The sequence below is a fragment of the Camelus bactrianus genome, chromosome 3 (genome assembly GCF_048773025.1).
Source record: "Camelus bactrianus isolate YW-2024 breed Bactrian camel chromosome 3, ASM4877302v1, whole genome shotgun sequence".
Taxonomy (NCBI): Eukaryota; Metazoa; Chordata; class Mammalia; order Artiodactyla; family Camelidae; genus Camelus; species Camelus bactrianus.
Window position 1 is genome coordinate 106244274 of NC_133541.1, and position 26340 is coordinate 106270613.

General features: G+C 38.4%; 1 protein-coding gene across 5 annotated transcripts in view; it reads left to right on the forward strand.

Moving 5' to 3' along the window:
- FBXO38 (F-box protein 38) overlaps positions 1-22814 on the forward strand; it is a 51058-nt gene extending 28244 nt beyond the window's left edge. For 3 of the 5 annotated variants that reach the window (XM_045517474.2, XM_074360899.1, XM_074360901.1), the window contains 11 exons: positions 843-1053; positions 5996-6112; positions 7508-7687; positions 9151-9885; positions 14997-15097; positions 15306-15408; positions 18292-18458; positions 19805-19950; positions 20434-20537; positions 21031-21144; positions 21942-22814. In XM_045517474.2, the coding sequence (XP_045373430.2) occupies positions 843-1053; positions 5996-6112; positions 7508-7687; positions 9151-9885; positions 14997-15097; positions 15306-15408; positions 18292-18458; positions 19805-19950; positions 20434-20537; positions 21031-21144; positions 21942-22120 (2157 nt within the window). In that variant the 3' untranslated portion in view covers positions 22121-22814. The remainder of the gene's footprint in view (positions 1-842; positions 1054-5995; positions 6113-7507; positions 7688-9150; positions 9886-14996; positions 15098-15305; positions 15409-18291; positions 18459-19804; positions 19951-20433; positions 20538-21030; positions 21145-21941) is intronic. The other 2 variants (XM_074360900.1, XM_074360902.1) reach the window with 2 other exon arrangements.
- The last annotated feature ends 3526 nt before the right edge of the window (positions 22815-26340 follow it).

Here is a 26340-nt window from a genome sequence, read left to right on the forward strand (position 1 = left end):
CAACCTAAGTAATTTTCCCCCCTAATTAGATGCCTTTACAGTATTGTAATTGGACTTTTTACTGCCAGCCTCAGCGAAGGCATAGAGGTTATAATAATGTATGGCCTCTTGTTCTTGTAAATGAGTATTAAGGAGTCTCCAGAGAAGGGAAAGGAAAGAGTAAGTGGAAAGCTGTCTTTGTCAGTTTAATAAACTAAAGGTAAGAATGAAGGTGGAAATTTGAGCTAAAGCAAAAATTACTACTCAGAATAATTAGTTGGAAGATTAAATCTCTTAATTAGAAACCCCAAATAGAAGCAAGGATTGGGACTTTATTTTGGAAATGTATTACTTTGCTGCTACTTTTCTATTCATTTGCAGATCTAGGGAAATCTGAGGTTGCCCGCTTGTACAAAATGTTATTTTTAAAACTGCTTACCAAATAAAACTTTATACTCTCATCATAATAAAAACTTAATGTTTCAACTAATTATGTTCTTTCTTGTCAGTTCTTAATGGTTATCTTCCTACTGTTGAAGCGGTGCGATCTAGTGGTAGAAGCTCAGGATTTGAGGTCAGAATGCTGGTGTTCCGGTCCCAGCTGTACCACTGGCTGCTCGTACACTGTTGGGCAGATCCCTTCCCACTGTGCATGTCATCATCATCTGCAAATAAAGACTAACACTACTTTCTCTTGCTTGAAGTGTTGTGAGCGTTAAGTGAGGTCCTTTATGCATATTTGTGAAAGTAGTTCATAAAGTGCTATATAAATGTTCTATGTAAGGAGGAAATAAAGGAATATTCAAAATAAAGTGTTCTATACTAACACAAATTAATAAGCATGTGGTTTCCTTTTGCCTTAGGGCTGTGCTCGAGTTGGTCTGAGTGCAGGCACAGGAATTGGGGTTTCCTCGGCCCTCGTTAGCAACCAGAACTCCAACAATGACAATGATAATAATGCCCAGAATAATGCCAACATCCACGACAACAATCACCATCATCCAGATGACTCAGATGAGGAGAATGACTTCCGACAAGACCTGCAGCCAGGAGAGCAGCAGTTTGCAGCCGACGGTAACCCAGATCTTTTGTGAGCTCCAGATAGAAATGATTTTTACTTTGGGTCATATTTCTTTGACTCTCTTCTCTTTCCTTCTTCCCCATTTCAGTTTTTCACTTTACATATTGGGGGGCCTCACTGACAAGACAGATGAGGGGGTGGTTGAAATTTGTCTATCTGCTTGCTTATTTCAAAGCTATCTTTGTGTTGCCTCTTGTCTGTAGAATCTATAAGGGTACTTAGAGAATGGGAAGGACTCATAGATGTGGTGGGAATTAGGGTACAATGAGCCTTAGAAGCCTGGCTTAACAGAGATTTAACTTTCAGGATTTGGGTAAAGGAGCATCTTTTAATATCTCTCTGACCAGTGAACTTGAATGTGGAGATCATTTTCCAAGAACTGGAAAAATGAATACCATCATGTGCTAGACATTGTATTGGGAACCTTTCACATATCTTCTATCCTTAAGTCTTGACAGCCACCTGGAAAATTAAATACATGAGCTAACAAAGACCTGTGGAATTTCATTTATGGAATTATCCATCCAGTTCTTTGATATTGACTGAACACCTACTTTGTGCCAACCCATGTGTTACTAGGCTTCATTTGCCCCTGCGTTGATACATAAGAATGGAGTAAAACTGTTTCCTTACCAAATTTTCCAATTTCCCAGTTGACCTTTAAAAACGGAAAAAGGAATCTCTTCTAGCCACTTTTTTTTGTTGTTATTCCTTCACCCAATCTGGGCCGAGTAATTAGGGTGAACTCCTTTCATAATGAAAATATTCTCAGTACAGAGCCTAATTTCCTTTAGGGTCATTCCGGGATGCAGGTCCTGAGCTAAGAATCATCCGTGGGTATTGTCTTCACTTGCTCACCTCATATGTTCTCTACAGAACTCTCCATTTTGGCTCTTGGCAAAATCACCAGTGACTCTCTTACAAAAGCTGGTGGTCATTTCTCCTCTTGCATCTTCTTTAATATCTCAGCTTGTTGTCCACTTCTATCTTCCTGAGATTTTCGCTTCTTGTGACATCTCTGAAACCATTTTCCTCCTGTCTCATTGGACACGCCTCCTCAGTTCCCTTTGCTTTTGTCACCTCCTGTTTTCCACTTTTGTTCTTGATCTCCTTTTTTCTCTCTACACATTTTCTATAGATGAGCTCATTCAGCCTCGAGGCTTCAGTACCAACTATATGCTAATGAATTCTCAACCTTTATTTTTGGCTTTGATATTTCTGCTTTTTAAAATAATTGCAGTTATATCCAACTTCATACTTTAAATTTCCACATGAGTATTCTTAGACATTTCAAATTTATGGCTCAGTCTCTCCCTAACAGATACAAAAACAAAAGTGCAGAACCAGCAGGTGCTGTAGTGAAGGGGGGGAGCGAGGTCAGGTATTGTTTCTTTGCCTTGACCCCCAGGTGTTGTCATAAGGATCGGGACTTAAGAGGACGCAGACTATCCTTAGGAAACTGTTACAGCAGCTGCAATGCAGAACTACCCAAATCCTATGAACTTCATTGTAGTATTTGTAAAAATAGCTCAAATCTGTTAAGGTTTATGATTATATTTGGTAACAGGATTTTTTTCAACTGAAATAACATTTCAGCTGAACAGAACACTTAGTAAACATTGGTATTTGACTGAAAGATACCTTACATAGTTTCATTAATTAAAATTGTTCTGAAAAAGATGTGCTGCTCAATGATAAACTGTTTTGAAACAAAGAAAAATCAAAACCAAGAATCACTTGTACCTTCCTTAGTCCAAAGATACCACCATCTAATTTAATTATGAAAGACATCACTTGAGACATCCTTTCTTTTCTTTATAGCACCACCTGCCTCCTCTCCCCAACATCGAGTTCTTTAGCAAGTCTTGTTAACTGTCTCTAAAACATCTCCCCAGTCCATCTACATTCTCCTTCCCCATTGTACCACCTTTGTACCAGACCTTTTTTTACCTAAATGTTTTAATAGCTTTCAAATTAAAATATACTAGGCAATGTTGCTCCCTTCCTTAAAACTTTCCAATAGCTTCCCACTGCCTTAGAAAAAAAATGCAATTCCTTGATTTTGGCCATAACGTGCTATATGATCTGGCCTGTTCTCACATTTTGTTCTCCCCACCTCATACCCCACGGTTGGACGTGCAAGCTGGCACCAGCTGTTGCAGTAGCTGCCTCCATGTCCCTCCCTCCATTTTTGCATGGCTGGCTCCTTCTTGATATCTAGGTCTTAGCTTAAATGTTAACCTTAGAGATGTCTTTCCTTACTGTTTTAATCTTTTTTCAATTGAGGTGTAATTGACGGTGTTTGTATACATTGCAAAATGATCACAGTAAGTGTAAGTGTAATTCATCACCATATATAGTTACAAAATTTTTTTCTTATGATGAGAAATTTTAAGATCTACTCTCTTAGCAACTTTAAAATGTGCAATACAGTATTACTATCATCACCATACAGTACATTACGTTCCCATGACGTATATTTATTTTACAACCAAAAACTTACACCTTTTGACTACCTTACCACTTTAACTCAAGTAGCCACCAATTCATTCTCTAATACATCACTCTTTTAATTTTATTACATTAGATATTACTGTCTGATGTTTTTATTATTGTTTATTAAATTTTTTTTTCCTTCTCCAACTGAAAGTAAACTCCATGAGAATAAAGATATTGAATGAATATCACCACTGTTTCTTAGCACCTAGGGACAGTAACACATTGTAGTAGATACTAAATAAATATTCGAATGAATGAATGCAACTAAAGAAGTTAAGTTTAAAATAACCTTGGGGTATCATATTAAATACTTCCACAGGTTATTGTGGCAACCTAAAAAGCAGTTGTTCGGTGGCTTTGGAAAACCTTATTACATAGACATAAAAATGTACCTCTTTTCCAGTGGTTACCCCTGCCTGTGAGAAGCAATTATAAGCTTTTTAGCAAGGCTTTCTAACTTTTTCACAATCTGGGGCCCAGGCTGCCTTTTTAGGCTTCTTTTCTCTTTCATACACTCATCTCAACATAAACACTAGTTCTTTTTATCACTGTACTGCTTACTCTTCTGGAAAATGTAATGTGCTTCCTGGTAAATATGAAATGTCACCTCATCTCAGTGAAATCTTCCCCGTCCAACAGGAGAATTAGCTGCTTCTTTTTAGTCCACGTTCCCCTTGTACTGTTCTAGCCTTAATATGTATATTCTGATCTTACTCTGTATGTCTGACATTTCTGCTAGAATGTGTGCGTTCTCTTTGACAGCAGGGACTATAAATTTTCCATCTATTTATTATCCTTGTATTATAGCAGGCTGTGGAAACAGACCTCAGTTAAAATCCTAGCAGATTACCAACCCTTCTGTGCCTCAGTTTCCTCAACTACAAAAATAACGCTACTAATAATACCCTCATAAGGCTGCTGTGAGAGATGAATATGACAATGTATATAAAAGCATTTAGGATGGAGCCTAACATAGACTATGTACACATTAATTACTAACCACTGTTCATAATTGTTCATGAAAATTGAATGAAAGAAGAAAACTGGCTTTAATGATGGAATGTTTCTCAGCAAGGTCAGTTCTTGTTTTGATCCTAAATGAAATGTAGATATTGAGGGCTAGCATTGGGCAAGAATTTGGGATGAGAAACTGAACATAAGTGGGAATGTGCTGTTATGTATATTTAAGACCAAAGCAAAACCACACTGTCCCTCTGAAATCACAGACCTCTCTTCTTTATATTCCAGTGGCATTTGTGTGAATGGTGTCTTGCTGGCTTACTCATATTTTACCTTGTTTCTTTGTTGACTCTATGAATTTGTCTTGTCGCCTTGAGTAGATGCTTTAGTTCTTTCAGGAACAGGATCTTCTTTTCTCTTGGGTTGATTTATTCATTTCATTCAAACGGTGGTTTGGTTGATTTCATAGCAGTAATGTTGAGCACCCCTGGGTGTTGAGGATACAGTGGTGCACAGGATAGAGACAGTCTGCTGCCCTCTGGGTGGTGGCCAAGCTATAAATGTAAACGGCAGTATCATTATTCTTCTGACTCAAACTGAGACCAGGCACCCAGGCTTAGCTGTAGGTAGCAAAAGGGTAGTGGGTTGACTGCCTTGAATACTGACTTGAGGGATTTGGATTTAATATTGTAAAAAGCTGACAAAGCCAGGAATTACTATGTTTATGATCCTCTTAGAAAGTTGACTATTTTATCTTAAAAAGATACAGTAAACTGATTGAAGCTTATTGGTCTAAAATTGTTTACTGTGCTTATCATTTGGAAAAATGTAAATGAAACCACATTCCCACCCACTGATAGGCATTGATAACCCTAGTGAAGACTTAGTTGCAAATAAAGCATTTAAGCAATATTGAAATGTTAAAAATGTACTTAGTGTGTTTAATAATCCTTGCCACACATTAACCAAAAATGATCCATAGTCTCTAGAGAACAGGAAAAGAAATACATAGTCTGAGCTCCCCTGCCCAGGGCTCCTGGTTTAGCTAGCAGATACCACAGGACTAATTACCTGTAAGATGATCATCAGGTCCTCTCATAGCTGGCTTTCACTGCCTTCAAACAGATAGCTTAGAGGGAGACAAACAGTTGCCTCACACAGCCGTCCATGGTAGCATCGTCCGGAATGAGCACGTGCTTTCTTCTCTCAGCCGTGTGCCTTTCTCCCTGCTTCCATCTTACAGTGGCAGACTGTCTCACCAGGTGATCCTTTCCCATCTGTGATCTTCTCTTGTATAGAACTGTACACTTCTCGTTGGTGTCGATATAATGAAGCACTACTATGTGCTATTCTTTTAGAATGGGCCAAATAATCACGAGGCTTTTCTCTTCTCAGGGGTGCCATGGTTTTGCCTGCCATTCTGGATTTCTTAGACCTCTCCTGGTTTTACTTTGTCTGTGATTGTTTTTGTTTAAGCACTGAATGAGATGGAAGACATGGTGCAAGAAGATGGAGAGGTGGCTGAGAGTGGACATGAGACTTCAGCTCACAGTCAGGCAGTTATTCCTGTGGACGTTGATGAGGAACAAGCAGGTAATCATGTGACTTCCCACAGTCATGGTTCTGAGAACGAGAGGCTGAACGATGAAAAAAAGTGAAACCCTGAGAATGATTATTTTCTTGACACTGCAGCTAATTATGTGTTATATGCTGTTTATTATTGACAAAGTCTGTGTTACATTGTGATGTTCTTGGTGCGTGTATGTGTGTCTTATTAGATTTTGTTTTTGATTTTTTGATAACTGGCAGCAGCTCCTCTTTCTGTACTGATGTGCATATTTGTGTGTATGTGTGTAGAGAAAGAAAGCACTCAGATTATTGTTGGGAAAATAAATGACCTGATTAAATATTCTGCTTGTTTTCTCCCTTCATTTTGGTAGGGAGGAGGAGAAGTGGAGAGGTTGACTTGGTGTGATAAACAGACTAAGATCTAGTATCTGTTTGCCCTTGGGTCACTTATGGCAGACTATAGAGTCATATTGCCTGTAAAGATTACCAATTAAAACCCTTCAATTTACAGATGGGGAAACTCATAATCTTTCAAAAGTTTGAAGGTTTACTCAAGACCATTCAATCTATGATCAAGGGACTGAATTAAGGTTAGAACTCGAGTTTTCTCACTCCTGGTCTGTTCAAACGCTACTTTGTCTTGTTTAACTACCCTTATTTTCAGTGTCTTACAGCTGCAGTCACTTATTCAACAAGTACTTACTGAGTGCCTGCCTGCTCTGTGCCAAGCATTGTACAGTGTAACAGGAAAGAGGGAAGGTTCCTTGGAGCTTACATTTTATTGATGGAGCAGCTATCAGTCACTTGTCAGAGAAAAGTGGGTCTAAGAGCTGAAGGTTTACAATGTGTAATGCCAAGCAGATAACACTTTTTTTTTCATAAATATAAATACTCAAATAAGCAAACTAACATGCATCTAGCCTTTCAAGAATGTATCTGCAACACCCAATGTGATAGACCTATACTTAGTTAAAGAATGCAAAGTTCTCAGCAGTCCCATGGGTGTCAGAGGGTCATCTTGATCTGCTCTACTTTCATTCGTACATTTGCATAATTAGGAAAATATCTAGCCTATTTTTAAATGCTCAGTATGACTGTTATTAATGTGTGATGATTCATGTGATTCTAAATAGTGAAGATCCTGAAGGGCGCTGCCACATGCTCTTCCACGTTAATTTCTCTTTAGAAATTTGTAACGTTGGATGGTAATATTAATCATACTTAATGTTTACATAATGCTTTAGAGTTAAAGTGCTTTCACAGTGTCTCATCCAAGTATATGTTTATTAAAATGAGTGATCAGGGAGGCTACATAGAGCCAGAGCATCTCTGTGAGCTCAGATCCCTGGAAACGGTACTACGGCTGAGAGAGCCTTTCTTGGTCAAAAAGTGACTGTTACGCCTATGTTTTTGTTTCAGGACCCAGTGGTCTTCAACGTGTAGTAAAACCAACCCCGATTACTGTTCACGACTCAGAGAGTGATGATGAGGAAGACAGTCTAGAACTCCAAGAAGTCTGGATTCCTAAGAATGGTGCCCGTCGTTACTCTGAGCGCGAAGAGAAGACTGGAGAGTCTGTGCAGCCCCGGGAGTGGTCAGGTGAGAGACTGTCTTATCTGACCTATTAGTGAAAGTCGCCATGAGAACAGACACACTGACCTTTATGTAATGTGTCCCTGCCACAACTTGTGGTGCAGGTAACAGATCTTTACAAAACATGACAAGAGGCAAGAAAGGCAGCAGTCCAAGTGAGAGAGGAGAATCTGGGTGGAGCGCTCAAGGGCAGGTGTAGCACAAGAATATTGTGGAGGCAGGGCTCAGGGAGGAGAAGATGTGAGGACTGTCAGTCCCACAGTGGAGACTCTACTGTGCCTCACGTAAAAGGTGACAACTGAGTCATCCAGAGCAGGAAAAAACAACCATTCCCCACTGGTAATCTGTCCAGTTGTGCTTAGCAAATGTGGGTGGCCAGTTTGGTGCTTGAGGACTTCCTGAAGTATGTCCTTATAATCCCCTGTCTCCCTTTAAATCTAGTTAACAGCCTTCTGCCAGTTACCTTACCAAGAAACATAATTCTCTTAACTTTTAGGTTTATGCTTCCTCCTTGTCTTCCCTTCTGTTTCTCAGATCCATATGCTAACCACGTTCTGCAAAGAATGAGGTTTTTAAAAATTGTCCACTCATTTTCCTTGGGGACCCTACTCCTTAATGTATCTGAATGTTTAGTATACATTTAACACTGAACCTGTAATATTTATACACCTCTGGGTATGGTAAGTTCAGTTCTTTAGACTTGGAATAACTAACTACTGATTGATGACTCAATTCTTACTTTATTCCTTTTAAGAAATTCAAGTATCTTTATATTGTGGTTGAAAAGAGCTTTTATGGACACTGTAATTTAGGAAAAGTAATGTGACCAGCTGACTAGCCTAATGTTTCCTGAAAAGTTTAGTTTCTGAATTTAGAAACCAGATCTGTCAGCCAGACAAAACCTTATTTGTTTTAAGTATTCCTGTATATATTCATTGAGCCTTACTGTGCCCCAGGTACTGTTAGGTGCTGTAAAGGATATGGAGATAAATGTCATGATCTCTCTCTCTAGGGAACCTCTAGTTTGGTTGAATAGTTGGGTCAGAAACATAGATCATAATATTACAGGACATACACTACAGTGGCTTTGGGGTGGGGGTGCAGAAGAGATTGAACAGAGGTCCAAGGCTGAAGATTGGTGAGAATAAAGGCTCCAAGGTAATAAGGCAGGGGTATGTTCAAAGAAAAGTTTGGGTTGGGGTGTAGAATGTATATAGCGGGGACAAGAATGAACAGTTAGTTTGCAGTTAGGTCATGGCAAGCCTTGAAGGCTGAGCTGAGGAATATAAACCAGGTAGGCACTAGGGAGCCACAGAGAACTTTGAGCAGCTGAGTGATGTGGTCACCATTATACTTTAGAAAAATTAGTGTACATTGTTTCCTGTTCCAGATTTACTCTTGCCTTTTGTCCAGAATTTGTACTGAAATCTTTTCTTTTCCTCGGGCCATTCTTCTTTTTCTGTAAGCAGTAAGTGGAAAAGGCAAGACTCCACTTCGAAAGAGGTACAACTCCCATCAGATGGGCCAGTCGAAGCAGTTTCCCCTCGAGGAAAGCAGCTGTGAGAAAGGCTGTCAGGTCACCAGTGAGCAGATCAAAGCCGATATGAAAGCAGCTAGGGATATTCCTGAAAAGAAAAAAAACAAGGATGTTTATCCCAGCTGCAGCAGCACCACCGCCAGCACAGTGGGAAACTCCAGCTCACACAGCACTGCTTCTCAAAGCCCCGACTTTGTAAGGACGGTGAACAGCAGCGGCTCTTCCGAGCCTAGCCCTACAGAAGTGGATGTGTCCAGGCAGTGTGTCTGCTCCCCCGGTGGGTCAGAGGACTCTGAGGCCATGGAGGAGGGAGATGCAGAGAGTTCTGTCTGCCCCAGATGCTGCTGTCACAGGCCCCAGGAATCCCAAAGGAGAACTAGCAGGTGTTCTGATGAGGAACGTCCTTCAACCAGCCGAGCCTGTGTTGTGAATGGCCCGGATGGTACGAGATCCGCCTTTTCCTTTAGGACTCTGCCACAAGGGGGGTCTTCAGGCCCAGCACATGATGAGAGGACTAATGGGAGTGGCTCTGGGGCTACAGGTGAGGACAGGAGGGGGAGCTCCCAGCCTGAGAGCTGTGACGTGCAGTCTAATGAAGACTACCCTCGGAGGCCCCTAACGAGGGCCAGGAGCAGACTCTCCCATGTACCGCTGGTATCTGAGTCAGGTATGACAATGCTGCCAGGATTAGCCACTGCAGGTTAGGACTTGAAAAGGGCATTGTTCATTCTGTGTTTTTCTTACATAAAGCCAGTTTGGCAAATTGAATTCTGTGTTGGGGTTTTGTGATCATACAGACTTTGAACTAATTTTCAGCAGTGGGGTCGGGGTGGGGAGGTTGGCATGTAAAACATCCAACCAAGAAAAACTCAAGTAGTTCCACTTCTAGAAAAATAGACCTGTGTATGTTGACACTAAGTCCATTGCTTATCCTGATGTCTCAGTATATAAACTCTGCTCCCAACCCACACTTAAAAGTCTTAACTCCTAGTGAAGTTTTAAAATCTTAGCCAAGAGGTAAGAACTGGAAGTTGCTGGGGCTGGGGGAGCATATCATATGGGTATATAACCCTGCGTCTGCCTCGGCAGTGCTTAATGATTTTTTCCAAAGTCTAGTTTTGCTTCCATTTAGGTTTGTCAGGAGATAAGCAGGTAAGTAAGCAGTTTAGCTGAGAATTATTTTGGCAAAGATAAACTCAAAACATATAGATGTATCTAATTTCATTTATAATATTTATGTGTACACCAAGACATTGGGTTCGGTGAGGATAAGCACATTTCTTAATCATAATTCTGTTAATGTTTCTGATCTTATTGTTAAGTAATCTCTCCTGCCTTTATTAATTCGTGAATAATATATTTCAGTTTTCTCTTAAGTCTCACTTAATTTTAAAATCTTAAAAATCAGCCCCAGCACATTGAGTACCTTTTTATATACTAAACAGAGCTGATTGAATCATGTGGGTGTAAACTAACAAAAATGAGCTTTCATAAGAAAAGTATGAGACTTTAATTATGTGCTAATTATCATAGTAGTATAAACTCATATTGAAGTATATGAGTTTTATTTGAAGATTTCATTATGCTTTGCAAACATTAGTTCTGCTGTGATGAAAATACTTTTCACAGCTTGAATATTAAATGTTTTATATCTTTTTTTATACATAATATAGCATTTGCCATTTTAACCATTTTGAAGTATACGGTTTAGTGGCATTAAGTACATTTACATTGTTGTGCAACCATCATCATCATCCATTTCAACTTTTTCATCATCCCAAACTGAAACTCTACCTATTAAACATCAACTCCTCATTATGACACCTTTTGTTACACAGTTTTTCATATTTGTATAGTCATAGTCATGTTTGCCTTTACGGTTTCTTTATTTTTATGCTGTGGAAGGTGTTCCCTACACCTCACTCAGATAATTGTTCACATCTTTTCATTCTTTTATTCATTTATTTATTTAGTGTAGTTCTTTAAGTTGTGGGAACTTTATTTTTTTAATTCTAACTTGTCACCAAGTTGTCTCAATACTATGTATTGACCTCCATTCTTAAGTCATTATTTGAAAATGCTCTTTTAGCCTGTACCTTGTCTGTACTGCTGTTTATCTCTGGGCGTGCTATTCACTATTCTGTTCCAGTGTCCCGTCCTCTTTCATTACTCTTTTGCAAAATTTCCTAGTCATACATTTATCACTTATTTTTATAGTTTTTCTAATTTTTGTCACATTCAAAAATCAGATTTTGTTGTTTTGTTTAGAATTTCATGACATTGATTGACTGAAAATATAACTGTCATTTTTATAGCATTGAGTCTTCCTATTTGGAGACTATTTTGTCTTATATGTCTTGGTAAAGTTTTATAGTTATTAACTATTTAGGGGGTTTTTGTTTTGTTTTCATTTTTAATATGGATCCTTCACATTAGCCATAGGAGGTTTTGACTTTTTCTTTGCCTTGTATTCTGCTTCCCCTTTGCCATTTTCTTCTGACTTGTTTCATGATTAGAACTTTTTCTTAGGTTAAATAATCTCCTAGAATTAAAAAAAAAACTTTCTTTATGTAGCTCTTTTTGCTTTTTTAGGTAAATTACCTCTGTTGTCTTGTGATTTTTTTTTTCCAATTTGAGAAGACTTCTAATGTATGTACCTAATATGTGTATGGTAGGTAAATTATATCCTAACGTTTTTAAACACAATATAAGTACCCATTTCAGTAACAGCTTTTCTGGGGAAATATCAAACTACTGATTTTAAAATTATCCATATCTCCTTTGGAAAGAAAAACAAGTTATTTGGGTAGCTTTCAACTTGTTATTTTTAATCTAGTATGTTTCTGATATCTATTGGCCATTCTGTTTTAAATGTTTTAGGGAGAAAAATCCAAGTTAATAAAGGAAAAAAACGATTTAGTGTTATGGATATTTTTAATCACTTCAAAGAAAATATTTTAGTTTTTTATTTGGTTTTCAATTTATGGCCTTATGTAGTGTGTAGAAGTAGTTATTTATGTTGTGAATTCCTATTTTGGGAATAAATGCCTGTACCTTTTTTCTTTTTCTCCTCATTATATAATACTTTATAAATATCACAAAATTAACTAATTTGATTTTCAAAGAATAGCACTTAAGATGAGTATGATATGGTTCTCATAAATACTAACCTTTCCGTGACACCCCATGACTAGATGTTTTCTGTGTTTCTGTAGCATCTTCTCTGCTAATGTTAACTATAATGTGTTGTATTTTCATGTTTTACTGTCTCTTTCCAATAGACTATGAGCTCCATGAGGGCAGGGCCAGTCTGCTTGTTAACCATTATATTCCCAGCTTTTAGCACAATGTCTTGCATGGTGGTATGGGGCTCAGTGAATAATTGTGAACTTAATAAGTGGTAGGAACCATCACATGAGGTATGTTGATGCTGGTGGATATATGAAATCACGAAGAGTTACCGCTAAACAAAATTTACTGTCCTAAACAAAGAGGGAGGCATAAGAAAATAATAGGATGAACTCTTTTCCTTTTACATTGGGAAGCATTTGTTTATCAAGATTATCTCTGTATAAAGTGTGACTTAGCTTTATAACTTTCCTTAGAAAACAAACTGCCAATTTGGGTACTCTGAAGAGCAGGAAATTTAACTGAATCCCATATTCTTATCAGTTAAAAGTGATGGGAGGGAAGGAGTCCAGGAAGATGAGAAGTTTGAAAATCGGAGCACAAAAGGAAAATGCTAACAGAAAATTTCTTATTTGAACATTGTTATGAAGGAATGGAAACAGACCTGTTTTTGTTGGTTTTCATTTTTGCAGTACTGAGAGAGGGAACCAGGACCTGTTATTGGTTGTAACAGATGTGTGAATTTTGACTGTCATAGCAAATGTGCTGCTGTTAGAACATTGCTTGTCAGTGAAGCTAATTAGATTTTGTCTGAAGGTCCTTCAGAAATACTGTGGAAGGTGGCCTTCAGTGCATCACCTAGATCAATAGTTTGCATGTTTTTCCAGACCCCAGGATTTTGCTTGGGTTCAGGGCCCCTTGAAGGAAGTTTGATGGATAAAACTCTTGGGCTCACTTTTAGGCTTCCACCAAAGTCTCTGCTTTCAATTGTTTTGCATAATAAGATTTCACAAAGATTTCCAAGAGTGGAAGAAAGAGTTCTATTGTATTTTTTAAAAAAGCAAACACTTGGCCTACTCTCTATAGAGTTACTGTCTAACCCCAAGCATTTAGGAATTTGCAATATTTGCACCTTGTTTCCCTATCTTTCTTTGTAATCTTTCATGTTCAAAGTTAAAGAATTACCAAGTGGAATGTTTGTAATCTAGTAGTAGTATTGTGCAGTATGGTGGGATTTAAGTCATAAAGGTCAGTCTTATTTCACTCTACATGTGCTCTGCTACAGAATGATTATCAAAAATGAGAACAGTTATCAGGGAGGGTGTAGCTCATTGGTAGGGTGCATGCTTAGCGTGTGTGAGGTCCTGGGTTCAAGCCCCAGTACCTCCATTAAAAATAATAAAATAAAATAAATAAACCTAATTACTACCACCACGACCCTCAGATAATTAAAGTGGTATTAAAAGAAAAAAAAAAAAGAGGACCGTGACTTTTAGTATCTTGTTTTGGAATATATATGTGCTTGTTAAGTTTTCGAGATGAATTGAGAACTTGTATTTAAATAAAATCAACATAGTATTTGTTTTTATAATTAAACTATAATGTTTTGGAACAATACTGGCTACATGAGTTAGAGCATTACTAGCCAGGGTTTGGCAGATAAAAGATTGCAGGTTTTCTGGCCTAGTGACTGGCACCAGATAGCCTGAGTCTGACTCCTGGTTCCACCACTTACACTTTGGCAAACTATTTCCCCTTCCCATGCCTCTGTTTCCAAATTTTTAAAGTAAGGACAATAATCTTTCTCAGAGGGTTGTTATTAGGATTAAATTAGTTACTAGAAGTAAAACCCTGAGAAAAGTGCCTGACACACAGTAAGCGCTCAGTAAATATTTGCTATTATTCCATTTACATTTCTGTGATGTATTCATTCAGTCAGTGAGTGATACTGCCAATTTATTCAATAAACAGCTCACTGCTAGTGGCTGACATTGATACAAAGACGAAATAAGACAGTGTTGTCTTTAAGGAGCTTTTAGTTTAAATGGAGAGACAATACAAGTATTCAGGGAATTACAGAACTATATATGATGTTTGGGGGTCCAGGTGATTTGTTAGGGGAGGTGGAATTTGAGCTGAACCTTTCAGGGATGGGTAGTATTTCAAAAAGTGAAGTCAGGAAAGGTTTCCTGGGCAGAAAAAACTAGAATGATTAGTAGCTTCAGAGGCATTGGCAATGGGAGATGACTAGGACATGATATGGAATAAAACAGAACAGCTCGGGCTAAAGCACAGCTCCAAATGTCAGGCGTTGAACCATATTTACTAAGCAGTAGTCAGTGTTTTAAAGTTTTCGGGAGGAAAGTGGTGAATTTAATCTACCAGTAGTATTTAGGATGGGTTGAGTGACTAGTGACGAGAATGTTAATTAGGCTGTTGGAATAGCCCACGTATGAAAAGCAGTATTACATTTCAGACAGTAGAGGGGGATCTTGTTTTGAAACAGTCAGTTGGAAATAGTAGTCTGACTGTTATTCCTTTGGGAACCAAGTTGTAAAATTGCGAGTTGCCTAGCTGGAGTTGGAATGTGCTCTCTTTGAAGGAAAGACAGCAAGGCTAAAATCTGGATTTTCCTCTTGCTTCTTTTAGAGGTTGCCAAAGCAAAGCCACGTCATGCCATGAAGCGGAAGCGGACGGCAGATAAGTCCACCAGTACCAGTGATCCTGTGATTGAGGATGACCATGTGCAGGTGAAGGAAAAACCCTCGTCTACCTTTCAGTCCAGCTGTGTTCTTGAATAATGTAAAAGAACTAAAGTTCCCATCATCTTTATATAGTTTCTTTGCCCTTAAGAGAAGAGATTGGGAGCAGCTGCTTCTCACTTGTGCCAGTGAAAATATTTAAGCTTTAAAGAAAAAAGTACAGGAAGATGCATCTTTTAAATTTTTCTCCTCCTAGGTCCTTGTATTAAAATCCAAAAATCTTGTTGGAGTCACTATGACCAACTGTGGAATCACAGATCTAGTGCTTAAAGACTGTCCCAAGATGATGTTCATCCATGGTATGTATTTAGGCCCCTGTCATAACAAGAGCATCATGATTTAGTTTAAAAAATTAAGGATTCATAAATACTACAATAACATTACTATATTCCTTTTTCAAAAGAATCATTATGTTAGTTTATTTTTAATTCTGTCCTCAATCTATAGTTCTCAACTAATTACCCTGTCGTATTTGTGAGGGACCATGTGCAGAGATTTGATTCATCTTTTAATGTAGCCTCTCCTCCAGTTCCCTCCAAATGACCACTGCTACTTGATCTGACAAAGATTAGATTAACCAGACTAATCCATGTATGGACTTTGGAGTCAAATAGAGCTCACCTTGGTTCCTGTCTTTACCATTTCCTTGCTGTGTGATGCTGGACATGTTTTGTCTGTGTCTTTTGGAGGAGGTGGTGACTGCGCCCTCAGTGCTTAATTGCTCTGAATTTGATTGATATAATCAATCATAACCTCAACTGAGGGCGCATTATCCTTCGTCTACACCGCACTTTTCTTTTTAGTCCCATTTGTCCCTCATTGCAGTCCCATCCGTTCCCAATACCTATAGTCATGTATTGAATGTCCTTCCAGTCCATCTCCCATGTCTTTATTTATATACATATTTAACTCTGAACAAATATAAGGTATTATTTTGTGTGAATTTTTAAAATTTTAGATATATAAATAGTATGTCCTATGCATGATCTGTTTATTTTTCCATTATTACTTGTAATTATATTTTTGATGCCTATCCATGTACAATTATGAAGATCTGATTTCTTGCCTTAGGCAAGTTATACATTCTGTGTTCATTTTTTTAATTCTATAAAGTGTACACTTATGAAGGTTAAATAGTGATTGATACACACACAGGCATCCATGTGTGTATGAATGTGTGTACCTCCACAGACACATAGTAGAGGGTCTGACCTCTAGTAAAAACCTAGTAAATGCTAACTTGTATTATATTAGTATGGCAAAAAAAAAAAAAAATTAGAGGCTTTCTTTGCACTTCTCTAATACTGGTAGTGAATAAAACAAGGAAATCCTTACCAAACATTTTTTCATAAACTAGGAGAATCCCAGAAAGGAGAGATAAAATTGAGATTTAAGCACATCTCTCTTAAATTCTCAAAAACTCCAGACTTGTGGACCCCAGATACACCCTCACAAGGTGGTACTTTACTCCATTCCAACCAGTGAGGTCTTCAAACATCTAATAAATAACTGTCTTCTATTGGCGTGTCCCCCTATAACAGAACAGGGGTCCTTCAAAAGTTCAGAGAGGGTACCAGCAGGAGAGCCCCCGCCTAAGAGCTTTCAATCTGTCAGCACTCTACCCTCTGAGGTCTGAGACTTTAATCCTCAGCATTTGGACTCTGCTGGTTAACTTCTCATTCGTATCTCTCTTCTGAGCTCTCTGAGAATCTGACTGGTTTTCACCCCTCCACTTGACTGATCATTCTCCCCATATCTTCCCTAACCTAGTGATAGATCACATGGCCTGGGGCCCAGCCTTTTCACCTTAAATCTGGTTGTTTAGTTCAGCTTATCATGTGACAGGATCTTAGATAAGAAGCTCAGTGCCACCCACTGATGGATGGGTGGACTGTTCATGGTGGATGAGATGACCAAATGAGACTAGAAGTGACCTTAGCCATGGCTGGTTTTATGGCAGAGAACCATTGAACCCTTTTCGCCATCTAGTCCTCTCTTTTCTCTTTTCCTGTTCCCAACATTGCTTCCTCTTCCTCCTGCCATGTTCCTGCCATGTCACAGGTGAAAAATGAATCTGAAAGGCAGCAGACTTGCTCAGTGTTCAGACATCAAAGTTACAGAGCTAGATTGCTCAGTAAGATGATGACATTTGGGTCAAGGATGTCACAGAACATGTTTTTATGTAATGTTAAAAAGATCAGGCATATTGGCCTTATGTATTTACAATACCTTTCATCTGATCTTCTCGCTGGAGTTGGACCAGATTGAAATCTATGATAAAAATGGGATCAGAATGAAAATTGAGATTTAAAAAAAAGGAAGGGAATACTTTTCTAACATTGGTACGCAGTTGTAGTTAAATGTGTTTGTTATGTCACAGCTATTTTTCTCTGTAACCATGTATTTTTTTACATTAAACAAGAAGAGTATTTAATCATGTTTCAGACTAGCATCTTCAATAGAACTTTTCTGCAGTGATGGAAATGTTCTGTATCTGCACTGTTTTGATATGGTAACCACTAACCACATGCGAATGTTGAACATTTGAACTGTGGCTAATGTCTTAAGAACTAAACTGTTAATTTTATTACATTTTAGTTAAATTTAAGTAGCTTACAGATGACTAGTGGCTACCACACAGGACTGTACAACTTTAGACCAAATATCCAAATATTTCTGGGGTTTTTTTTTTAAGGTTCTGGTTTTATGCTTGTGATAAAAATTAAAATCAACACTGCTCATTTCCTATTGATGAATGTAAGATAATATAGGTGAATTATTTCAGGTACCATTACCAATAAAATTGTATAATTCAATAGTTGCCATCATTCTCTTTAATGAATATTTCCTACACATTTCCTACATTAGGGCAAGTCACTCTCTGGGACTTGAGTTTCTTGCCAGTAACATCTTAGATAGGAAAAGGTACCTTAATACCCCTCCTAGCATGAAGGTGACTGTCTTTTCAACAGGACAGAATCACATTTTTCAAGTCATTTTGATAACTTATCAGTTGTCCGTTATGATAGTGCTTGACCTGTGTTAAAGATATTTATATCTGCAGTATTTTATGCTAATAAAAGGTGAGCCAGTCCTCCAAAGAGGAATCCAGATAGGTTATACATTGCTCTGTAATTTTGTATAAGTTATTTGTAGAGCTTACCATTGTTTTCATTTTGTAGCTACCAGGTGCAGGGTACTGAAACATTTGAAAGTAGAAAATGCACCGATTGTAAACCGATTTGACTATGCACAATGCAAGAAACTCAACATGGATCAGGTACTAGACCAGATACTAAGGATGCCTCCTGAGAGAAACCGCATCATATACCTGCGCCCCATGCAGCAGGTAAGGAGCTCTGCTTCTCTGGGGAGATACATATGTTGCAGTGATTTTTTTTAGTCTTCAACCTTTTTGGAGGTGGCTTTTATTCTGTAATAAAATGATTCTGCAGATTATCTATAGGGTTCTTTTAACCAAGCTAGACTACCTTACCAGTCTTCTTCATCAGTGCTCCTCTGATAGATTTATGTGGGTTTTTAGCAAGTTATATGATGAAAGGAGTTGTTGTTCAACAAGTTTCTATACTTATCAAAGTTGCCTGTGGTTAAGAGCACAGATGCTGGTTTCAGACTGCCTGACTCCAGTTCTGGTTCACTGACCTGTAGCAGGTTATTCAATTTCTGTGCCTTAGTTTCTTTGTCTCTAAAATTAGAAGAACAAAAATCTGCAGTTACCGTGATGGTTAAATTAGTACCTGTGAAGCACTAGAGCAGTTGCTGGCATGTAGTGAGCAGTCATGTGATAGTTGCTGTTGTTTTTATTAAGAGTAAACATTTTCTTTTTTTGTATCTGTACGAGATGATGGTTGTCAGCTGGACCTATTGTGGTAATCACTTCATAAATATATGTAAATCAAACCATCATGCTGTATACCATAAACTTATACAGTGATGTATGTCAGTTATTTATCAATAAAACCGGGGTGGGGTGGGGAGAGTAAACACTGTTTGTAAGACTCTGTGCTTGATGTCAGGAGAAGGTTTAAAGGAAATAATAAATGACCTTTGCAGTCAGTGTTTGAGCCTGGCCCCAGAGGAGTTATTTCAACACACAAATGCTGCTTGTGTTTATAATTTGCTGGGGCTGAAAAATGTACAGGACATTATCCTTCCCTTGAGAAGTTTGCCTTTCTACGAAGGAGGCAGACATGTATGTCTTTAAGATGGCAAAGCAGGATTTTATAAGCAAAGATAGGAATGAAGTCTTTCCATAAGAAGAAAGCTATATGAACAAAGGTTACAAGGGGGAAGGAAATGTGTTCCATCTTTAGGAACTGGCAGTAGTCCAGTTTGAATAGGTATACAGTACTACACATTCACAATTCTATAATGCAGTCCAAACTTAAACTGAGAAGTGGATTCCTGGGATCAGTTATTGAATCCAGATTCTCTGGTTCAGTAGGCATTTATATAACAGGGAGATGTAAATTGCTTGCTAGACAGAAGAATTTGCGAAGTCTTATCCCTAATTTGGCAAGCAGTATTCAGGGCGGAATGTGACTATTTGATTTTTGAATCAGCCCAAGATTTTAAAACCATAGTCTTAAGGAAAGATTGTTCAAGCCCTAGGTGATGGGTTTCTGAGGCATTCTCTTCCCTGGTCCAAAACCCTCTCTCTGGTGTCTCCCACAGGTGGACACACTAACGCTGGAGCAGAAGCTGTTCAGTGGTCCCTATCCCTATCACATCTGTATTATCCACGAATTCAGTAACCCTCCCAACGTCCGGAACAAGGTGCGCATTCGCAGCTGGATGGACACGATAGCAAACATCAACCAGTAAGTGATACGCAGCCCCTGCCTGCCTTTCTGGTCAGTTCCCAGAGCGAGGGTACCAGAAAAAAGACCTGTTTAATCTTTATCTTAAATGGCTCCATCTGGGCTTTTCAGGCTCTGAAACATATGAAATATAATGTGAAAACCAGAGGGAAATGAGGATTTTAAAACTAAAAAGTGTACATGTATATTCATAACTAAACTGTTTTCAAACTTAGAGAAAACTGCAAGAACAGACTGTACATGTATGTTTGGTTTCATTCCTTCAGCCTTGGGGCATGGAAAAGAGATCAAATTAAAGATCTTAAAACTGATGTTTTACATCATCAGAAAATTGGACTTTTATGCATTTTTTATTATAGTATTTTGTTTGAGATCTTCATTAGAATCTAGGCTTGACAGAGTTTTGATAGTTCCTTTCTACCTCACATCCCAACATTATTTTCAGTTTTATAATTTTTATTTAATTTTTCTTGTTGCCTCCAGAGAGCTCATCAAGTATGAATTCTTCCCTGAAGCCACACGAAGTGAAGATGACTTAAAGAAATACCCCAAATACCCCTGGGGTAGAGAAATTTATACTTTAGAAGGTGAGCATTTATTTACAAATGGTGGAAAGCTAAATAGCCATTAACTAATTAGATGGAGAGACATGTCTTAGGGAAGATAGGAATGGGAGCCTTACAATTTCTCAAAATAATGGGAATATTGAATATCTGCAGGTAGCAGGGACCAGATAAATATTGCTCCCCTGTATGAGGTCTTTACCATCCCTAAAATAATCAGAAGCAGTATTGAAACACAGAAAGTAGAAGAAAATTGAAACTTGCTGCAGTTTTAGAGTTGGCAGTGACACGAGGGCATCTGTCTCAACCTCTGTATTTTGTATGTGTGTATATATGCATATATTGAGAGAGAAACTAACACTTAATGAAAGCAAAGGATGACAAAGATCACATGACCAAATGGCAGCAAAGCTAGGGTTGGAATCTGCATCTCTGGTCCAGTTTACAAAATGCTACTGCATCTCGCCCTTTCATTACTCCTCCCACACCAATAGCACTGCTAATCTTTTCCTTTTAGGTGTTGTTGATGGAGCTCCGTATTCCATGATTTCTGACTTCCCCTGGTTGAGATCTCTACGGGCAGCAGAACCCAACAGCTTTGCCAGATACGATTTTGAAGATGATGAAGAAAGTAATTATGGCCTGATGATTTTTATTCTCTAGTTTGTGTATATCCTCTGCTGTGTTAGATGCTTAGTGTTTTTCTTGAGAGTTAGGAGCAGTGCAGCTTTTAAATCACTTCCCATGTAAATGTTTTTATTTGCTTTTTGTTATTGTTTGGTTCTCCCCTTTCAAAAAAACAGCTTTAAATTTATACACTAGGTAATCAGTTGACTTACTAGGGACGTATAAAGGTTGGTGGGAAGGATTCTTTCAGACAAATTTTCCTACCTAGATTTTTTTATTACCTAAATGTTTGCAATTTTGTTACTCCCTATTGAAGAATTGGTCAACTCTGTTGTTTCAAAATTGTTCCAGTTACACTAATTAATTCTGCTACTTATGAGTTGCTTCTTATTGGGTAGCAAACAGGAATTTATGATTTAACTATAGATACTTGGGGTGGGGGACAGATAACTGGAAACTTGAAGGAACTTTTAAATATAATTCTTTTAAATTAGCACACTTGAATATCCATTTGTAGGAAATTAAAAAAATATTTTAGGAGGAAGTGGATTTCATAAATTCTATGTACATGTATATGACTTACCTCTCTGGTGCATTTTTCACCTTGGGCCTTTAATCCTATGTGCTCTCTTAGGCATCAAACATAGTGCTTAACCAGACTGATGGGGACCAATTCCATGAGCTGTACATACTATACTGCATTAGACCATACAGGCATGTCCTATGGACTAGCTTTATCAGAGTGACCTTCCAAATGATCCTGATAATCATACGTTTCCCCTTTTCTTTCTATTTTCCAAGGCACCATCTACGCTCCTCGAAGGAAAGGGCAGCTGTCTGCAGACATCTGTATGGAAACAATAGGAGAGGAAATTTCAGAGATGCGTCAGATGAAGAAGGGTGTGTTTCAGCGAGTAGTGGCAATTTTTATCCACTATTGTGATGTCAATGGAGAGCCTGTTGAAGATGACTACATTTAACTGGTCCCTTCCCTTTCCAGCTATTCTGGCAGAAGCTGCAGGGCTGACCAGCTGGCAGAGAGCTCCACAGAGACTTGGGGCATGCAGTTGGGAGACCCGGGCTCAGTTTGGTATATAGGAAATGTATAAGGAATGTTAAAGTTGTATACAAAGATTTGTACATAGAGGAAATATACAAAGACACTTCCTAAGTACCAACTTTATATCATATGTTTATACAATTTAATTTAAAAACTCATTTTAATGAAGGCAGATAATTGGAAAGAGTTCATTTTTCCAGACTTAGTTCATACAGTGTCACTTTTTGGCTGAGCCCATATTTACTATATTCTTAATAATCACTGTCATCCCCTTAAATCTGTGCCTTTTTCTCAAGCAAAGCTGTTTTGAGTAAACCTGTTGAAGAGTCTTTGTGTCTTGTGCTTTTTTTTGTGTTACTATTAAAACACCAACTAACCCTGTAGTCAGAGGCAGCTATATGTTTCTGTACAGAATTGTGGGGTTTCTTTTCTTTTGGTATTATAGTTGCCACATTTCTTAAAATCAAGCAAAACAGACTCATGAGTTTAAAAAAAAATTTGAGTTTGAGGGGGAAATGGAAAAGTTTCCAAAGCATTTTTAGTTATTTATTTCCATATTCAATTGTGTATAATGCTTTATCTTGAGTCTAAAAATAAAAGTTTATTAAAACCTGTTTTCTTGCCTTGGACCTGATCCCTCATTGTAAAGAAGAGTACCAAATGCTACACAGACAAGGAATGTGTGGGTGTGTCTAGGTAAGATTTCAGTGTAATCCCATTTCTGATCTCTTTGTGAAAGTTATGTGGCTGCAAGATGTTCAACTCAGAACTTTATACAACAGAACACTGGGACAGCAGAATTTCCCCAAATATCTGGTCATCGGGAGATGACCTCTCTTCTTTCTCAAGGGGAGAAATTCACCTGATACATGGCAGTTTATGTGCAGTATCACAGTGTCAGGAGCCAAGGCTGAAAAAGCTTTAGAGCAGCCCACCTGCGTTTGAGGACTTGCTTTGCCGCTTGCTTAGCTGAGTGACCTCAACAAACTGCACAAACAACTGAAGGTCTATAGAAACTCTCTCCAAATAGAATATGTAGTTATGGTCTGTTTGAGGTGTAAGGGTCCAACCCCTTCATTTTCAGAGGCTTAATTGAAACCCAGAGGGAAACAGCTCACTCACCGACACTGTTAAGGCTGGGAGGGACAAGAATCCCGGTGCCTGATTCCCACCAGCTGCCTCTTACCTCCATCATTAATGTCCACAGAGATGCAAGGTGCCAGCAAGTTTCCCCATCGCTAACAGTGTGAATAATAATGCCTTTTCTTCGAAGTTTTCTAAGACTTTAAAAATTCTATTTACATTAGGAAGAATGTTCCATGCTGCATTCAGTCATCTCTATTGTTTTTAACTCAGCTCACTTCTCTTTTAACTAAGAGTGTGTTCCGCTCTCCAGGTTAGGACTGTGATCAATAAAAGGTGGGAAACAAATTATAGGACATTCTAGATATTTCAAAGTAATACAGAACCCCCAACCCTCAGCTAAGACGTCATCTAAACCTGGTTGTTCACTGTAACCATAATCAAATTATCTAAATAATGCTTAGATTTAAGGCCACTAGAGGTTGCTGCTCTCTAACTTGTTGGTTTATCTGTCTCACTGTCTCAAAACCCACTCTTAGAACAAGTACAGCGGGAAGCACGAAGATCATTCTAAAGATACCTAGACTGGAACAACTTTAAAAAAAAACAAAACTTGGGAGATGCCTAGAGTAGGCATATAGTAAATGTGTGTGTAATGAATGGCTGAGTCGCACAACAGCAGCTGTCAGCACACTTTTTCTGTACAGGGCCAAATAGCAAACATTTAGGCTCAGCTGTGACAGCCACTCAGTTCTGCTGTTGTAGTGTGAAAGCAGCCACGGAGGAAACATTAAGGAAGGGGCATGGCTGTGTTACAATAAAGCTTTTATTTTTGGACACAAATTTGAATTTCACATAGTTTTCACATATCACAAAATATCTTGATTTGTTTTCCAACCACTTAAAAAAGTAAAAACCACTCTTAGTTTACAGACTGGAGGATTTGGCCCTAGGTTGTTGTTTGCCCACACTTGCCAGAGAGAACTGAGTTGTCCTATTGGTCCATTCAATTCTGTGTAACCAGCTTGTGGTGCAGTGTCTGGCATATTAAAAGGCCTTAAATGTTTTCATGGATGATTTACTGAATTAATGTCAATTTTAGAAAATCTTGTCTCTCTTGTAACACTGCTGGGTGTGTGAGTAATAGCTGGCACCACAGTGCTTCCAGGAACTTACTATTTGGAATCGGAAGTCCCGGACTCTCATTCTGACTCCCTCAGATGACTGCTGGGTGACCAGGAGACGGTCATAACACCTACTCTGGAGCCTCAGTTTCCTCATTTGTAAATGGCAACAATGACTAACATACCCACCCCTCAGGGCAGTTGTGAAGATCCAGTGAGAGCCCTCAGTAAACTGGACACTGATGCAAATGGAGGTAGATTGCTTCCACGGTAATTCCCTTTATTATGAAAGGGCTGGCTGGCTGGCTGGCTTGCTTTCTCTTTCCTTCTTTTCTTTCCTTTTCTTTTTCCTTCCTTTTCTTTTTCCTTCCTTCCTTCCTTTTCTTCCTTCCTTCCTTTCTTTCTCTCTCCTTCCTTCTTTCCTTCTTTTCTTCCTTTCTTTCTTTCTTAACTAATCTTTCTTCAGTTCCTTAGACCAGATCCCAGGGTGGTGAGAAGCAGAGAGAGAATGGGTGAGGCCATTAAGAGGAAATAAGGATACCGTGACAGCATTTTTAAAAGCGTTTACCAAGTCTTTCCGTATACATCCTCATACCTACACTTTTAAAGTATGTGTGATCATTATGCCCCCTACTTTACTGTTAGGGAAATAAGAATTTAATAGGTTAAACACCTGGCTTACAAACACATATCCAGAGAGTGGTGGAAGCAGGGTGCCGCCAGCCTGACTCTAAAGCCCATGCAACTGAGCAAAGTGGCTCAGTCCCTCAAAAGTAGGGTGGAAGCCAGGTGAGGCCCATCTCAAGAGTGGGCCTTCCCCTCAGGAAGCTGCCCTGTCAGAGTTGCTGCTGCCGCTGAAACATGAAACAACTCCAGCTGATCTTCATATGTTAGTACAATCCCAGAAAATCGGAGGCTGTTGATTTCTGATGCAGGCCTCAAGTGTCCCACTCAGACGTGGGACGCAGTTACAACACACACACACACACACAAAAACCCAACATTGTTAACTATACAATGTCTATGGTATGAAATACACACACAGCAACTAATAAGAATGCAGAGGAATCACATGTTGATGTGAAATGTTGAAGCCGTACCGCAGAAAAGGCAAGCTGCAGTTACTATATACTGCATCATCTTATTTATATATAAGAACAAACCAAAACCATGTATTTTTACATGTACATTTGGACACATGTAAATACACAGAACATATTCTTGAATTATATAAGCCAGCTGGTAAAAGGAAGTAACTTTTTGGGAGGGGAGTGGGGTTAAGGTGGTGTCAAGGGATATTTTACTGTTATCTGTATTATTAGAAATTTTTATAATGGGGATGGCATGCATAAATATATTGTTTCTGTAACCCATCATTTATATCTAAAAATACAATCTGCACGTTTAGAAATACTATTCAGCCATAAAAAATGACAACATAACGCCATTTGCAGCACCATGAATGTCCCTGGAGAATATCATTCTAAGTGAAGTAAGCCAGAAAGAGAAAGACAAATACCATATGAAATCGCTCATATGTAGAATCAAAAAAAAAAAAAAAAAGGACATAAATACAAAACAGAAACAGACTCATAGACATAGAATACAAACTTGTGGTTGCCAGAGGGGAGAGGGGTGGGAAGGGGCAGACTGGGAGTTCGAAATTTGTAGATACTGACAGGCATATGTAGAATAGATAAACAAGATTATACTGTATAGCTGAGGGAAATATATACAAGATCTTGCGGTAGCTCACAGTGAAAAAGAATGTGACAATGAATATATGTATGTTCAAGTGTAACTGAAAAATTGTGCCCTATACTGGAAATTGACACAACATTGTAAACTGACTATAACTCAATAAAAAAAAAAGATTAAACTCAAAAAATAAAATAGAAATATGTTAACAAGAAGAAGAAAGCACTCCGTTAGG